This window comes from Sphaeramia orbicularis, chromosome 6 (assembly GCF_902148855.1).
Source record: "Sphaeramia orbicularis chromosome 6, fSphaOr1.1, whole genome shotgun sequence".
NCBI classification, from domain to species: domain Eukaryota; kingdom Metazoa; phylum Chordata; class Actinopteri; order Kurtiformes; family Apogonidae; genus Sphaeramia; species Sphaeramia orbicularis.
In genome coordinates, this window is record NC_043962.1 from 34,451,780 (window position 1) to 34,470,811 (window position 19,032).

At 36.8% G+C, this 19,032-nt stretch overlaps 1 protein-coding gene across 2 annotated transcripts in view; it reads left to right on the top strand.

Moving 5' to 3' along the window:
* Positions 1–18,253, top strand: part of LOC115420665 (LHFPL tetraspan subfamily member 3 protein-like) — a 33,350-nt gene extending 15,097 nt beyond the window's left edge. The window contains exons 2-5 of one of the 2 annotated variants that reach the window (XR_003935578.1): positions 11,129–11,365; positions 14,904–14,932; positions 16,836–17,817; positions 17,850–18,253. Coding sequence is in view for 1 of the 2 variants with exons in the window: in XM_030136089.1 (XP_029991949.1) it covers positions 11,129–11,365; positions 14,904–14,920 (254 nt within the window). In the remaining variant the exon portion in view is untranslated. Of the gene's footprint in view, positions 1–11,128; positions 11,366–14,903; positions 14,933–16,835 lie in introns of both variants that reach the window. The other variant, XM_030136089.1, reaches the window with a different exon arrangement.
* Positions 18,254–19,032: the final 779 nt, after the last annotated feature.

Genomic DNA, 19,032 nt, shown 5'->3' on the forward strand with positions numbered 1-19,032 from the left:
CTGCAGATGTTTAAATGATGCTAAGAGTACGAACCTACGTAATATGCGTTGCCATCTGCCACCCATAATAGATACTCAACATCTGATCAAATAAATTGATTTAGAAATGTGATACTCTGTTCTTTCTGTTTGTAGTCACTATTCTAAAGCATGCTGAGAGGCTGCTTCCTGCACCACAGTCTGGTGCTGCTGTGTTGAGACTGCTAATTGGAAGGAAAACTTCACTACAAATTCAAGCTTTACTTTGTACTTTAGTTTTACTAACACCGACATTATTTACTTAATAAACTTTTAGATAATTTGCTTGGGTCTATTTTAAAAATTCTGTTAACTTGTATGAGAAATGCTACTTTAAGTTTTTTTGTCACAAGATAACATTAAAAAGTCTAATATGATCTTTAATGAAATATTTGTGCATGCTTGAGTGATTATGTGAAATTTGTGTAGTGTGTTGTGTCGCAGCCTCATTTCTACTGACATTTGGTAACCACATAAAACTGCATGCAGTGAAAATGTAAAAACTGTAGCTATGAAATCTATGAAACAATGTGGTTACACTGGGTCACAAAGTAGTGTGAGATCATGGGAAATGTTTTCACTAATTAGTGTTGAAAATCTGATGCAACACAGGAACAAATCTGCAGATCTTTCAGCAGATTCAGTCAGTTTTTCATGATGTTAGTGATGACATGTAAGTAAGTACAGTTCTATGTAATGACTGCACATAGATAATTCTCAGTTTCTGTATTAAGCTTCTGTCTATCTATCTATCTATCTATCTATCTATCTATCTATCTATCTATCTATCTATCTATCTATCTATCTATCTATCTATCTATCTATCTATCTATCTATCTATCTATCTATCTATCTATCTATCTATCTATCTATCTATCTATCAAAATCCTGTAGCATTAAAAACCAAACTTTCAGGGAGAATAAAGCTTCTATAAACCATGATTGTACCCATTTTGTTTAAACAATATGAGATTTGTTGCATTCATTTTTGAGGTTTCATTGAACACATGTTAGATGTTTCTAAATGTTTGTTCTGCGTCTTGTCATGGGGTCAGGGTCTTTTAAGGCTGTGCTCGTATTTCCTGTATTTTCTTGTTTTATCTGAATTAAAGAGAATGAGAAAGAAGTATGTTTTCTTTTTTCAACCCTACAAAAACAACAAAGCTAGAGAGCTTGCCTGAGACTTTTGCATTGCACTGTATTTGCAGTCACAGCATCAGAAATATCTGCAAATAACATTAGTAACAATTAAACCAAACAGCCAAATTGAAGGGGTTGTTATCTCCTGTAAAATTAATTTGATCATTACTTGAACGTCTTTGATATTTTATTGCAAAACTGTTAATATTATACCTTTAAGGGCTTTTTCTTGGCAGTTTGTATTGGAGTCTGTGTTAAATTTGATGCCAAAATGTTCATTTTTACAACACATATACTGTATATTGGCTCCAGTATCGGTTAGCTCTGATTACCATATCAGCCCTGAAAAAAAAATCTTTGTAATATTATAGAGGCCATTCAAAGGTCTGCAGTGTACACGATTTTCTGCTCTGTAATCCAGATTTCCTCTATCTTGACAAATCCAGTCATGCTGTTGCTTTGGCAGTCGTAATAGATGTCCACCTACATCGCTTGCAAATGACACAAAAAGATTAAAAGAGGCAAAGGGATTTTTTTGCAATATCAATGAGATTAAGCCGTCTCTGGGAAAATAAGCCAACATGCTCCTAACAAACCGTCATACTGCTCTGTACCATCTGCATTTGAGACTCTCCTGCAGTGTTGTTTGCACCGTATCTGCCCTACCTACCGTCTATTACATAAGTTGCTGTTCGCCGGCAAGCATTTCTCAGTCCAGTTTTCCACTTGCGTGATCCCAGTGTTCCTAGGAAGAGAAAGAGACAGATAGGTGTGTGTGTTTAAAAGACACAAACGACTAAATGCTGAGAATAGCTCTGCCAAGGGGCGCCAGCATATGGTAACCAATGCTCATGACGTAAGTGTGGTGCACGGTGCTTGCTGGCGGCCACATACAGGGCTTCAGCTCAGCACCCTACATGGGCTCTGTCTCTCACCCCCCCCCCCCCCCCCCCCCCCCCCTTCTCCCTCTCCCTGTCTATCTCTCTACCTTGCCCTGCTTCATAATCTGTCTCTCCTCTCTGTTCCTGTCTGTTGCTCCCTTCTGCTCTCCGGAGAGCGGTAGAGAGACGGCGAGAAGGGCAAAGCTGAAAGACTAGGATAATGCCGTCAGTTAATATCTCGTCTCTGCTCCGACTGACAGCTGCATTCTGTCAGGTGTGCTGCTATTTCTGTTGCAAGGATTTCGAGCGCACCATTTATTTCTGCAGCATCAAGTTCTACTCCGATGCAGTGTGAGTGGGTGAAGACACCAGACACCAGCAGATAATGAGATAATGTTTAGAACAGGGATACATAAGTTGGCACCATAAACACAAGGATTCAGAATTTACCAGTTTGTTTACTAATTTCCACTTAGCTCAGTATAAGTGCCTCTACAAAAATATGGGGATTTTCTCCATCATAACAATACTTCTCTGATTTATGGTGTATTTGTTTAAGACACCCAAGCTATCTGATTTTGAGGTATTGACTGTTTTCTGAAATCCCACTGTGCTGTAAATATCTTACTGGTCAGGCTTATTGCCATGTTGGCTTCAATATCTGTGGTAACAAGAAAAACAAGAAGCAACAAAATTTGCATTGCTGATGATAGTCCAACAGTTGTATGGATCTTTTAATTAAACACATCCTTAAATGCACAGTATGCATTTTCTGCAGCCAGATGCCTCTCAATAGTTCGATGATCCATTATCCAACTTCACTGGTTTAAAGGAGTGATATTTTGCTTTTTTTTTTTAAACTAGAATTATGCATTTTAAAACATTTCTCTGTGGTCTACATAAACTGTAAATGCTATGCTTATTTTTCATTAATTCAACTCCACAGGTCCATCTTCAACCTTATTACTGAGTAATGACACCAGAAAGGTTGTTTTGCGTGCTGGCCCTTTAAATGCAAATAAGCCACTTCACGCCCCACCCCCTCCGGGTTGTTGGCTTTGCTGCTCTGTCCCGTTCAACCAACAACTGAACATTTTAGGTAATTGGCTTGAAGTTTGGACATATTTTCAATATGGACTACAACCGCTTCTGCTGACAAACAATTTGGAGAAATTTTTGTCGGAAGTCTTGACCTTATATGTGCAAATGTTGTGATGTAACTAGTTATAAAATGTAACAAATTAGGCAGGAAATTAAAGCAGGTTGTAGAAATCCACTCGATTTTTGCCAAAATGAATATAAAGATAGCTTTGCAGCACCTGGAGGGATCGAATTACAACTTCATGAACTATTAGGGTCCACAAATATACAAATAGATGTACCTAAGACTAATAAAAGTGGGTTTAGCAAAATATGACCCCTTTAAATGAAGATCTCCATAATCTTTGTGTTGCCTTTCTGACCAGCCTTCCTCAAACCAGCACTCCCTCTCACTCCGATCCTCATCAGAAAGTTTCTACTGGCAAAAGAAACTATCAACCTTAACACAATTGGTGCAAGAGCTTTCTCCTACATTTCACCAAAACTGTGGAACTCTCCTCCCACTCATATCCGTCCACTGCAGCCTATTACAGAGGTCAGTGGCGGCTGCTCGTCTTTCAAAGAGGAGAAGCTCATTGTTGGCTTCCATAAAAAAAAAGTCAAGTTATTTAAACATAAATTCGGCCCTCCATTCCTTTTTAAGAAAATAGTCAGTGACCTTATCGTACCAAGTCAACATGAAAACGTTGAAATTATGCTAAATTGAAACAAGGAAGTAAAATGAGTGTGTTTTATTTACAGTGCAAGAAATAAACAAGTAATTTCGTAGTGGTTTCTTTCTCGATTTCACAGCAGAATGCGCGACGGTATTAAACTGAACTCTGTCAAGTGAAGGAGTAGATCTCAAAACAGCTGTCAATCAAATGGGATTCAGCCTTTTGACTGATCCTCCAATCAGCACATGGAAGCCCAGCATCCAGCTCAGCTGAAATCCGCCCACAGCTCCATTCACCCCCAGAGACGCCGAGCGTCCAGGGGCGGGACAACATCATGGCATTTATCCAATTACCATCCAGTTTTGAGGCAAAGAAAAAAACTGTTCCACTCAGTCCCATTGAAGTGCATGGACGCCAAGCTTCTACGGGCAAATGCACTGAGCAGAGATCGAATGAGAAAACAGCGCAACGGGAATGTATGAGAAGTGAACAACATCGAGCCTGTTGATTTGTGATAAAACTGATTCTGAACGAACTCGTCTGTGAGATGAACGTGTTCTAACACATTTGTAGTCAATGAAATGTCAACAGAACCGAACATATTTGACCATTTAATTTTCGTAATTTTAGGGGAAGCCGAGCTTCCCTTGCAGTCTGTGAGAAATTGCCTCTGACAGAGGTCAAAACTGAAAAATGAGAAAACTCAATTTACTACCAAACAACTCAAACCAGAACATTCTATTACAGATTTTTACGATGTCCATTTTAACTTTGTTGTCTACTCTATATTTTATTACTGGTTTTATGTGATGGAAGTTGACCTTGAGTGTCATGAAAGGCATTGTTAAAGGAAATATACTGTTATTAAACAGGAACATGGGAGTTTTTGTTTTCACTACCATTGCCAGTGAAAACCCATCTGGCAGAAATCATATTTTGTTTGTTGCAACATGGACCTGTTTTGTGGTTACACTGAATGAACAAACCAAGCGGTAGGCAGAGAAGTTGAAACTGAAAGGTAATATACTGTTGGATTGCGACAGAATCATGCAGCAAAAGAGCTGCTTTTCTGCTGTTATGGACCAAAATCTGTTCTCAAAAAGCACAACAATTCTATCTTGTCTTGTAGTCTTTACCTAAACCCTTTGCCACAGTCTAACAACTTACATTGATAAGAAGCGAAACGTTATTGTGTCATTGCAACATCAGTGTATTGCAGCAGAGTTGCACCAAAGATGATCTACTGTAACTAAAGGAGGAAGGTTTCAAACTTGGCTTTTTTACCATTGATAAAAATGTCTCAACTCACATGTGACAGTGTTCTCCTAATGTTTATGGTACAGCAGAGCAGATTTCTCAACCTGGTATGTGCTCAGTGAGTTTGAACACTTTTGAACTGACCTTTTGAAGAAGAAAATGGACCTTAAAGTACATTCGGTCCTCTGTGCAATAGACCATAAAGCTGGCATAAATGGGCCCTGGCTATTACAGCACAAAATTATCATTTTGTAACATTTTATTAGGTACTGCTCTCATAGTCACTTGATTGTTATGAAACTAAAAATTGCAATATTTTTGAAGAAACCGAGCCTCTTTCCATATGACTCCCAAGGTTATTACATGTTTTCAGTTTGGATCTCTGGCTGCACCTCAGTCATGTTGGACAGAAAGCTGTTGTCCTAAATTTGTACCTTTCTCATTTTATAGTTTTTGCTGTAGTTCTTCCATGTGTATGGGCAAGTATTAACGTATAAAGACCCAAACATCCACCACTGACCAAAAGCATCTACTGATCTAAAATGTTTAATACCTGTTGATCCACTAATCCTATCTATACATGTAAATAGTTGGTGCAAGGTGCAGTTTGTCGTCTTTTCATGGTCATCAGATATGACCCATTTGGATGTTCAGAGGCTCCGTAATGAATGTGGAAACACTATCATCTTCTACAACATAGATTCACCAGTAAAACCCATGGAGGTTGATAAATAACAGTGCACGGAGACACTTGATTTATGTTCAGTTAATGATATATTTTACTGAAAAAGTCACGTTTTCTTCAGTTTTCTCTGTTTCTGATATAATAACCCTAACTTTAATCTGAGCTTTTATGAAAATCTGTGTAATCAATACATTAAATATTAGAAAATACGTGATTTTCACTGGAAAAATGCAAAATACAGAGGGTTATTTTTTTTTAGTAAGAAATTATAAGTCACTTGAAATGTAATGTTATATACAGGGTGTATCAGCATTACATCGATACAAAGATTTCACATTAACAGCAGATTTGAGTCTATCATGCCCAACACAAGGGGTTAATGACGTTAGTGAGGATTCTTTGAGCTTGTTTTGAGCTGACCATTTGAAATTTGAAACATTTCAGTCAGCATACGTAATTCATTGCATCATCACAGCTGAAGTGGAACTCCTGAGGCAGGACAGGGGCATGATTAGGAGTGCCGTCACAGATAGGTTGAGGAGGGCACAAATTTGCGTGACAAGGAACAGGGCCCATGTGGAAGATTAAATGTGCTGGAATCCTTTGACTAACGGAAATGTGAGCCTTCAGTTAAAATCCTGATGTGTAAAACCCCAAATCTTGACTCACTGAGCAAATTTTGCTATTACTTTTCAGTTTCTCATCAATGTGTGAAATCTTTGTATGAATGGTAGGGGCTTAACATGTAATTATTTTTTTCCTGTTTTATGTATCCATGTAAAAGACCAATGGAACTTGTCATCCATGGAGACAGATCTTATATTAACCCTTACACTTCCATGTGCAAAAGACTTTTATTTTACATACACTGTAAAAAAAATCCTGTTGTTTTTACGGAAAAAAAACTGGCAGCTGTGGTTTCCAGAACAGTACTGTAAAAAACACATCCGACTGTAAACATATTTACGGAGTAACATGTAGATTTAACATTTTAAACATGTAGATTTAACATTGGATTTAAATGGTAAATGGACTGCACTTTTTTTTAAAACTCATTTTCTACACCTTCATGGTGTCCAAAGCGCTTTCCAAAACCACCAGGTCCAACTGGGAGCACTTTAGGGTTCAGTGTCTTCCATGGACACTTTGACATATGGACAGTCAGAGCCAGGATTTGAACCACCAACCCTTTGGTTATTGGACGAGCCGCTCTACCAACTCTACCAACCCATTAATTTACAAATTTAAAATGTTACATTGTTAAATGTTTACTTTTTTTAAATAATTTTTTTATATGTATAAAAAGAAAGCAAAAATGCCGTTATTTCAACATTATGGTCTTGCAATTTAAACAGCACCACACTGTACTTCAATTTGCAGTTTTATTTTCGAAAAACAATAGAAACACATCATTTCTACATACAAATCTGGTTTTGTTCACATACTCTTCCAGTAAAAACTACAGCTATATTTGATTTAATCATTAACACAAAAATCTTTTCAAATAAACAACTTTCCATTGTATTGTCACTTACAATTTTTTTATGTTGCAATTTTACAACTTTTTGGTGTTAATTCTACAGTCAATTTTTGTAATTCAAATTAACGTTGTTCACTGAACCATGAAAACTGACCCAGAACACTGGTGTCAATCAAGGGAGAATTACATGGTCAATAAACACATATGACCAGATTTTCAAAATTTCTTCGCATTTTGGTTTTATATTTTGTTTTTTCTGGGTCTACTTTTTTCTGATACACCTCGTATAGAGAAAAAAATCATTTGGGAATTGTCACAAAAGTAGCCCTGGGTCTTTATGGGTTAAACTCGCATTTACATTATGCTTAGTGATGTACAATATATTCCCATCATACTGTTTCATTTTAACAAAAATGCTGCAAATAATGTTAGTAATAATATGACAACATGCAGTGACAACAACCATCACAAGTAGACACTACGTCTTATACTATATAGTTAATGAATGACAGCATCGCAAATGTCCAAATCTATGAGCATTTAGAGACTGTATATGTATCTGAATTGGGTCTTCTGTATTTGGTTGTGTAGTTATGGATTAGTTGACAGCAGGATTACTGTGACAGTCTATGGAGAGGACATGTGCTTTTCCTCTTACCACAAGCTGCTTCTGGAAACAGGAGTGGCATATGTGGTACCCTCTGTTGGTTTAAGCCCGGCCAGTACATCCCTCAGAGATGTTGATCTGCAGACACAGCCTTTGTAGTAAACAGGGCTGAGCAGTCACTGTGACAGATATTTTACTGCTCCTATGCCTCTCCTTCTCTTTTTGTCATTTCCCCAATGCAGTATTTGGTGGCGCACACTTCTTTTATCCGTCTTATTCGGTCTCAGTCACTATCTCACTTACCTTCTCCAGAGCTATTTGCGACTCTTATTTTTTTCCTCCTGAGCCTCAATGTAAAATTCATGATAGTGATGAATCAAGTTAAAGCAGTCACCCAGAAGATCTAGAAAAGCTTTTGCTACCTTTGTAGTAAATGCATCAAGAGGGAGACTGGATAGTATTGTGCATGGACTATTAAATGCTGCCTGGTCTTCCATGGCACTCCCTCTGTGATGTGAATATTGTTACATAAAGCCCCATGACATACATAGCATTCACACAGCACAGACTCTGCCTTTTCACGGGGAAAAAGATCTTTTACAGCAATGCACTGCTGTGTGTGAGTACTAGACAACTTCCCACACAATTCATCAGGTAATAAGACATAATTTGACAGAAAATGGACCGCCAAAGAGCAGATTTCAATCATTTTTCAGGCTTTTCAGGAGAAAAGCTGCTAAGTGTTTTCTTTTTTGGCACATAACCTATAGGCACTTACTTTCTTTGTATAGTGGGTTAAAGAAACAGAAAATATTCAACATAAAGGAGCTTAAATATGAGAATTTTGACTGTTTTCTTAAACTAATATCAAGACTGATTAATCCATCATTAAGACAGTTAGAGTTTTTTTAAATAATTGCCAGCTAATTATGGTTCTAGTCCTAGCTTTTTTTGTTTTTAATTGCCAATTTGGCTAATTTTATGGGAATATTTGTTTTAGCTCTGTCAAGAAAGGCCTTTTTCTTAGCAAATATAGTGTATTTGACTTGTTAAGGCAGAAAACATCTTTAATGTGATCATGTTTTACAATGCAACATGTCTGCTGTCCATTAGCTCTTCTCTCTCAACCAAATCAAACCTGCCAGCGTCTTCAGTTGTGTAAAGCCAAGACTCTATAACCTCAGAATTTCATATTCAAGATGCATTTGATGTGAAAGCCGAAGATGTGAAAAGGAGGCTTTCTCTGATCCTTTCTTCTGTAGCGGCTGCATCAAACTCCCCCACAAATTCATCTGTGTTCGAGTGGAGCTGGTTGGTTTTAAAAACTTTTAGACACTGGAGAAAATCAGAGCTATAATATATTGCGCTCAATCAGAATCCCTTTATGTGTAAAAAGTGTAATCTGCACAGGAATGATGACACAGTGCATTAAAATTAGAAATATAGCTAACATATCTGACATAAAAAAGGGGTGGAAAAAGAAACAGAGTGCTAAAAAATATACGATGTTATGCAAAAATGTACATGCAGGCTATCCAAGTAAACCCCTGAAAGTGCCACGTCATAAATCACTTCACATAAAAGATTAAAAAGCTTCATTTTGCTTTTAAATTTGATTAAACCAGATGGCAACATTTGTGCACAACAGGTTCATACATACACTACAAATAAAAGTTAAGGATATTTTTAATTTTTGGGCTATTTTCATCTGTTGGGATTCCTGAAGAGCTTTTTATTTTTTTGTGTGTGAATTGAATTTAAACACTTTTTTTTTTTTTTTTTAATGATCAGACATAGTTTTATTTAGAAATGGCAAAAATGACAAAAAATGACAAAATAAAGAAATACCCTTAACTTTTGTTTGTAGTGTACATCTATGGTTGTAATCAGTCGTAATGCTCAACGTAAAACACTAATCATCAGCATTAAGTGTGATAAAAAGGAATCCATCTGTGCTATATGGCTTGAGTATATCTAAAGCACAGAACTTCATATGTTTTGGAGAGTTTGCTTTATTGCTGGCGGTTCATCTGAGGAAGTACAAGTGCCTGAGTTCCTGCTGAACCACTGCGTGCATATGAATTTATAATGAGAAGCAAAACCAGGAGAGAGGCATAGGAGGAGTCTAGGGGATGCTATTCTCTCTTAGGTATGTAGGGTATCTGCAGCTTATATGTCTCCATAAATGCTGTCTTTCTCACTTGTTCTCCTAAAACAACCCTTACCATCCCCTTTAAGGACTATTAAAGGCTGCAGCGTTATTATAAAGACAGTTGTGCAGCATAGGAGAATAGAGTAGAGATCATAAAACTGTAGATAAGCCAGAGATGAACTACATTTAAGGATATTTAGCAGAGGAAGCACATTTAGGGCAAACACACCAAGCTAATATCCAAAATGTTCATTTCTAAACTCTAATCCACAACAAACAGCAGTGTTCAGGGAGGAAACTGCTACTGTTTGGAGGGGGAAAAAAAAAATGGGGAGTATGTTTTATTATTAATGCACTCTAGATAATTGTACAGTCAGCTTTTTATACCAGGTCTGGTGCTGTTCTGCTGCAGCATCACCTCGGAGTAGAACCTCTTCAAAATAGAAGATGAGAGAAATTATACCCTTAGGGCAAAAGAAAAACTAAGAAAAAAAAAGAGAGGATGCTTAAAATCCAAGAGGAGGAAAAAAGCTGCGACTCTGCACATTTTCTCAGTTTTTCTTCTTTTGGTGTGCCACAGCATCACCCCGGAGAAGATGAGAAAGAATGTACCCTTTGGACAAAAAGCTGGGAATGAGGAAGTCTAATATTATCACTATGTAAAATCCAATGGAGAGAGAACCCTGCAAGATCGAATATGTGATGCGTAATGTTTCTATCCTAAATGGGGTTATGAAGTTGGGCAACAAACACAGTGAATATTAGAAAATCCGGGACAGCGTCAGTGTTATTCTGTCTGCCCGTGACTATTACTGTGGTGGTTTATCGCTGTTTTCACTCTTCTCTTCCCCTGGCACACATTGTGTCTAGACACTTAGTATTCCCACCTAAGTGAAGGGATGAAAATCAATGTGCAAAATGCAATAGAAACACAGTAACACCAGGGAGAAATAGAGCACTAGAGATTTTTAAAGCACTTGAAACGATCATTCTTCTTCTTTATATCTCATTTCTTCACAAAACCTCATTTATTAGATTTCCCCCAAACTCATTTTTGTTCTGCTTGTACCTTTATGGTGCTTTTACCCCCCCTTTCCCCCCTTCTCTTGTGTCCTTTACACTCCTTTCTCACACATTCTGCCTCCCATCAGGTGTCTGTCTGGTGCTGGGTTGTATGATCTACCCTGATGGCTGGGACAGTGATGAAGTGAGGCGGATGTGTGGAGAGCAGACAGATAAATACAGCCTGGGGGCGTGCTCGGTGCGCTGGGCCTACATCTTGGCGATCATGGGCATCCTGGACGCCCTCATCCTCTCCTTCCTGGCCTTTGTCCTGGGAAACCGGCAGGACGGACTCATGACGGAAGAGCTGCTGGCTGAGAGCAAGGGTGAGAATGTACCCTCGAGCTGATACCAATGTGATATTTTATTAGATAATCTACTTTGCTTTTGTACTGTTCTGAAAAGCCGCATAATTCTTCATCTTGAGCCTCATTTAGGAACATTTATGCAACATGTTTCTATAACATGTGATTAACCCTTAAAGACCCAAACAGGCACTGGTGACCAAAAGCGTCTACTGAAAACTAAGTCTAAAATGTTTAATAATTCTTGATCCACTAATCCAGGGGTAGGCAACCTGTGGCTCCGGGGCCACATATGGCTCTTGGGCCCTTTTTCAATGGCTCAATTTGGCTATGTCAAAAACGAAAAGGAAATGAATGACACTTTTTTTTATAATTAAATTTTTTTATGCATATATATCTTTTTTTTTTTTTTTTTTTTTACACATTTTGCTATTATTGTAGCAACCATAAAGTGATTCTGACGTTATGCAGTTGTGAAAATGTAGACTATACTCCAAATCAATTAAAAAAAAAAAAAAAAAAAGTAGTAGTAGCAGTAAAAGTAGATTACTTTTTAACCCTTTCATGCATGAATTATGATTAAAATTATGATTAAATCAATTTTTTTTCCTGAATGTTTTTATTCCTCTTTAGGCAAGAAAAAAAAAAGTGATTGAAATTTTTTTATGAACCTATTTTTCATGGAGTTACAAAAATGTCGCCTCAGCTGGACACCATACATTTCATTTTTGAAGCAAAGAAACATGTATTTACTGACATACTGTGTGAAAACTATGAAATAAAATATTTTTTTATGCTGTGAATCTGATGTTTCCTCACATTTTAACATACTGAAATACTAGTTATTACTCACTCAGATAATATGCAAAAAAAAAAAAAAAAAAAAAAAAACTTTTTGTTCTAAAAGAAATTTAAATTACTGTCTAATAACAATTAGCAATTGATTTGCACTCAAATACGTTACTTCAGATCAGGTTTAGCAAGAACAGGAACAGTAATGGTATGAATTGTAATGTATGGGGTGTTGCATAAGCGTCCACTGTGTTGGTTGATATGGAAGTAAAACAATAAAATCCATGAATATACAAGAGAACAGCTATAGATTAACTGTCCACTGTAGTGACCACTATGCATGAAAGGGTTAATTTTAAGACACTGAAGGTATTCGTCTGTATTCTTCATTGCAAAGAAAGTCTTCACATACCAGTTGATTTTTGAATGAAAATAGCGACAAATATAACCGTTTTCTTTAGTTATGTGATTTCTTTGTGGTTCTGTAAATGCACTGAAACTCTGATTTATTCTCCACATATTCTGTACAAGCTAATCCTGAAGAGCTTCTTGAACAGTTACCACGTGGAGGAAAGATATAAGGGTATCTTTTGGCTCCAGACAGTTTTGTTTTTCTATTTCTGTCCTAAAATGGCTCTTTAGATTGCAAAGGTTGCCGACCCATGCACTAATCCTATCAATAGGTGTAAATAATTGGGGTAAAATGCAGTTTGTCATCTTTTCATGGTCATCAGATATGACTCTTTTGGAAGTTCAGAGACTCCGTAGTGAACAATGCGACACTGTCATCTTCTGTAACATTGATTCACCTCTAAAATCAGAATAAATTGACAAATAACAGTGGTTGTAGATGCTTGTTTTTACATTCGATTATTAATATCTTTGCTGAAAAAAAAAAAAAAATCACTTTTTTCTTCAGTTTTCTCTGTTTTGATATAATAACCTTTCATTTGAGAACTGCCACAAAAGTAGCACTGGGTCTTTATGGGTTAAAACAGGTTTTGAAAATAACAATTGTCTGTGTTTTCTCATGGATTTGGGTTCAAGGACAGAGGGGGTGGAATACAGATTGTGTTTGATGACTATGGGCTATGTAAATAAAACTGACTCAACTAACCTATAAATAGCTGTTAACATTAAAATAAACAACTACAGTTATTCCCAGAAAATAACAGTTACTCCTAGTCTTTAAAATGACTCAGGGTCATAAATACCAGAGGAATTGATCAGGCTTTATTGGCTGGGTGGTGCTAGTCTAGAAATGCATTTGCACTGCAGTTTGTTCTACAGTGGGCTGACAAAAGCATACACTTAAAGTAAATGGGAATACTTTAAAGCTTGTTTAAAGAAGAGGCACCTGATTTATCATCACAACTGGTGTTACTTTCCAAAAGTATAAAAACAGAAAGTGCATACTCCCTTAAGTTGTAAAGCTTATAGTACATTTGCTGGCAAACACCCAATTTGGGTAGAATTTACAAAAGTACCTTTTTTGTGAGAGCCAAAATGTTAATGTAATGAGCTTTTGATGCTGCTGTTGTGAAAACAAAGCTAAATTTAGGATGCTGTAGTCCTTCGGTAATGGTTTTGATATTCCAAAAACAAAAAATAGACTACTAATGAACTACACTGTTGCCCATTAAAGTGGAATAAAATATATATATTTTTTTTACCTCAAGTGATTTATTCCTGATAGATAAAGTGTAACTGGGACTCAGTATGTGATCATGTAACCTGGTCAAATGTGACTAATGATGTATATAAATAAGAATAAAAACAAAATTATGTCTGAAAACAAAATTATTCCAACTTTATGAGCAACGGTGTACAAGGTGATTTGACCAACCAGATATTACCCACCCAAACCAGCCTCACAAACAAACACTTACTGAGAGAATACAGTCATCCAGAGAGATTATAAAGAAAAGATGGACTCTTGTCTCAGGTTTCAGTTTTCCACCAAAGGTCAGTCATATTCAGGGATGTGATTATTTAGTCATGGAACTGGCTTAGACTCCTCTGGTGTCCACGTATACAGTCCTGCATCTCCATCACAGGTGTAGTCGGAGATACTGTGAAAAGACTTGGGTCGTACCATGTCTCCTCAGTTCATCCCAGTGGGAAATGGGATTAGTATGTCCATGTGCTGTAGGCTGTAATTGAACCGGACAGGCATGGGCAACCAACAACCCTGTAAAATGGAGAGGAAAGAAAAGAAAGCAGGCGAGGAGCAGAGGACACTTTGAATGATAAACACATCCTTCAGTTTGGTGTCATTTTATTATCACTTTGTAAAAAAATTGTTTTGATTTCCCACATTTGCTTTATCATCTCATTTAACCCACTCTCAAAGGAGAAGTATGTTGTTTCTTCTCATCCCAAACCAATAGACCTTTAAATAAAATAAAGTCATAAAGGGACAAAATAAAACCTCTATAGACAATGCCATGAAACAGATAGCTCTGATAGGATTAACAGTAGCTTTATCAGTCAATGAATAACCTCATGGTGCAGGATGATGATGTACCATTCCTCAGTTTATGCCTCTGGAGAATATCATTGATGAATAATTCAACAGAGCTTGCTTGTCTTTTCCAAATGCGCTCATCCCTGGCGCCATCTGCTGGTGTTTCTGCGTATTACAGCCAGTCACTGTGAAGGATGCATGCATTTGGCAATGTGCTAACATGAGAGTCTATTAATAGCATGACCTTGACAACAGTGTTGTAGCACTTTTATATTTTTCTCTGTCATTATGTTTTCGCAGAGGGGGGAAACGCCTAAATATAGCTACAGGTAAGTAAAATACAAGGTTATTATTAAACATGAGTATTGAAATATCTACACCGCTGGAATAAAAATCTAGAGACCAGCATAAATTTGTAGATCTGAACCGCACTGAAAATCCCTTGAATGTGATCAGCAGGGATGCATTTTTGCATAAGGAGAAGCATAAAGACTGGTGGAGCACATGGGAAAATGCATGGAGCTGAGACTGAAGAAGGTTTAGCTGGTCCACAAATGATTAATATCTGAACTAATTCCTGTCTATGTTAAAACATTAGTGTTATGGTGTTTTCTGTGTCATGTAGTGTTTTCTCAGTATCATTCAAGAACTGAAAACACTGCATTTTTCAAAAGTTTAATCTGTTTTTTTCTCTCTCTCTTTGCAAATAAATGCTCGTAATTACAATATATTGTTTTCAGTAGTTTGTAGAATAAACTCTTTCATATATATTTAGTAAAACCAATGGTCTCTCATTTTTTTTCCCAGTGTGGTACAGTAAAGGAGCCAGATCTCAATATACATGTGTACGCCATTATTCACAATGTGTTTGTTCTTTAATAATTTATTAAATGCTATTTCTGTCCTTGTGTAGACAGCATCAGAAAAAGCTAAATCAACTTCCTCTTTCATGTGATAGGTATTGCACTGCTGCAAATCATTCCTTGTCCTCAACTTTTGAGGAAAGTAATAAATTGTAATAGAATAATAGATTTTTTATTTATTTTTTTGTATTGTCTGATGCTTTCTGAACAATAACATCAATTTCAAGTAAAATGGATGCATGCAGCCAATAGCACATAACAGGAACGAGAACAGATGATCCATTGGTGTATTCATCATTATATATCACATGTGAAAAATATTATTTGTCATTTTTTAATATATTTAAAACATGTAGGAAGCACTCAGTGTACCAATAAATCAATCAATGAAGAAAACAGAAATGTAACTCAAATACAGTGTTTCTACATGTGTGATAAGGGTTGGGAGGAAATAAAGACTTAAACCCCTTCCCCACATTAAGTTATTAACAAGAATTCAAAGACATAACAGACAAAACAAGTGGTGCCAGGCACAACAAACCCCGCCCCTTGCACATATTGTAGCTTATTTTGGCATTGATCCAGCTGATGTCATCATGTCTGTGCATGTGCTGATGTCAGCGTATCAATATCCTCTACATATTTGCCAAGGCTGAAGTAAATTGAAACCAAATTGATGTTTTTATAGACATTTGAAATGTCGCCCATTATAAGTAAATGAGAGGGAAAAAAAGATCTAAAAAATTCATTAAAAAAATAATAACTTTGACCTACTTTTCACAAAATATAACCACATCTATTCTGGGTCACTGGCAGTCTATAAACCCAATATGGTATGATTTCAACCAATAGCTTTACTACTACAGACGTGAAATTTCACCTGTTATGAGTAAATGGCGAAAAAAAAAAAAAAAAGATTTTTAAAAATTCAAAAAATTTGAAACTTGGACCTACGTTTCCCAAAATGTAATCACATCTATTCTGGGTCACTGGCAATCTATAAACCCAATTTGGTATGAATTCAACCAATAGTTTTGCTACTAGAGTGTTAAAGAAGCAAACACACAAACCGAACCAAAAATAATACCCCGGTAAAAAAAAAAACATTAAAAACATGTATCAGGATCCAACAGAGAGGAAACTGATGTGTAGTTGAAGTTAGAATATTATTTGCATTATATAATATAATGTGAGGTAGAACTGTCCTTGAAAGGGTGATATTTCACTTTTACACTTTGAGGACATTTCAGAGCCTGTACCTTTTCACTTTTGTTGAACCACTCATGTCATTTTTACATATCTACACCACTACTTGAGAAAAGAATGTGTTTACTTTTGCCTCCTCTGATCCTTCCTTTCTTTCCTTCAGGTTCCTGAATCTCCACATGCCTGTTTACATAAATATAGTCGGTCACCATCATCTTAAAAGAGCGAGGCTGTCCAGGTCTGTGGAGGAGAGGGATACACTAGAGTCTTTCTTTGGAACCAGCCAGCCTGCCTTTTACATCTTAGCTGCCAGAAATCCAATATAACCCAACCATGAAGTCATCCAATCTGCTTTTCGTCGTTACATCGTGTCCAGGCTTCCCCCCTCAGCACTTCGACAGAGACCAATGCACTTTTATCCCTTTGTGTGTAAACCCTTGCACAGCATTGCATAGACCATGGCAGGGGCAGAGACTGTTACCTAACTGACAAGTACGGACTACCCACTACCTACCTGAGAAGGAACAGGGTTGATATTATACACCTGCAACATGAGCACAGACAAAAAACACACACACACACTTAACACGAATACACACGTGCAACACATAAGCCAATACACTAACACTCTCTGTAATTACAAGTATTAAAACTATGTTAACACTTAGCTGTGTGTACCACCATCAGAGTGTGTGTCAAGTTTTATTTGTGAAAAGAAGAAATTGTTCATTTTCAGAAAATATCGGGTTGATGTAAAACTATTGTGTTTCATTTGTAAGGTTTAAAAATGAAAGTTAGTTTCTTATTTTGCTCATATGCCCCTTTGTTCCTCTTCATTTACTAGAAAAGATGTTAAAGACTGTTTTATAAGAATATTATCATCTAAAAGAGACAAAAACTTGTATTACAAAGTATGTACAGTGAATATTTAAGACGTTCTAGGAATTTTAACTAAATCCATTCAATGCCCTGCTAGCTAACTTTGCACAGCGCTTCAGTTTGAGAAGAATTATGATATTTTATAGTCTGTGGTATCTACACTGTGACGGGGGTAGAAGGACTCGGTGTGTTGCAGGACTTTTAGCTGCTGTGTGAATGTGCTTCTGTGTGTATGTATGTATGTATGTGTGTGTGTGTGTGTGTGTGTATGTGTATATGTGAGATGGGAGGTCTGCAGGTGTGTGTGAGTGACTGTGAGTGCATGTCGGTGTGTATGCATTAATGCGTCAACACTTTGTTGGGATAGTGAACCAATATGCCAGCCTCACACAAATTTGTCCCGCTGTGTAGCTAGATCTGTGTGTCTTTAGTCTTTGTTTCCTGCTCTCTTCTTTCCCCCTTTGTTTAGTTGGGACATACAGGGTAACATGACGGCGTTTAGGTTTTAGAAGCTGGTGTGCCTGAGGAAGGAGTGGAGTAGTAAGGCCTGTCCCAGCCTCACCTGTGGATATGTTCTTGTGTAAATACATATTCTATAGATACCAAACAGTTAGAAAATATGGAGGAGATTAACTTACAGGAGTTAAAGAGGTTCCTTTAAGAATATATGAACACTTAATAAAGGTTTTCACTGTAAAATTCTGTTGTGTTTTTGTTCATTTTGTTAAAGCACAACATCTGACACACATTACTATCTACCTGTCTGTCTGTCTGTCTGTCTGTCTGTCTGTCTGTCTGTCTGTCTGTCTGTCTGTCTGTCTATCTATCTATCTATCTATCTATCTATCTATCTATCTATCTATCTATCTATCTATCTATCTATCTATCTATCTATCTATCTATCTATCTATCTATCTATCTATCTATCAAAATCCTGTATCACTGTTTATCATATGACAGGTTAATGCTTTCACCTTCATATTATGGGCAACATAATACAGATTAAAAATAACTTGGAGATTATGACTGATTAGTTTGCCACTCACAAGCAACAATGGCCTAGTTATTCAAGTCACATGTTTGGACCACCAGAAAGACAAGAATGTTGGCCAGAGGATGGAAAAACAGGGAAATTTTAGTGTGACTCTTTTAACCACCAAACTATTGCATGGGTTTGGTGGTCTAAGATTCAACAACCAATTTCATATTAATTCTCTCAGTGTAAATGAGAATGAAAATGAATAGTTTATGGTTTATTTATTAATCTGTAGTTTTTCTGTTTACACATGTTGACTGTCACAGGAGTCCTTTGTGGTATCCGAGGGAAAGAGGAGGAATTATTGATCGGTTTAATTGTATTTCCCTCCAGCGGATGAGTTTCATTAAATCTCTTCCACTGCTGATGAAGCAATTCTAGGTAAGAGTCATTGCAAAAGGACTGTTATCCTAAAGTATTCTGGATTTAGTTCTGAAAAAAAGGT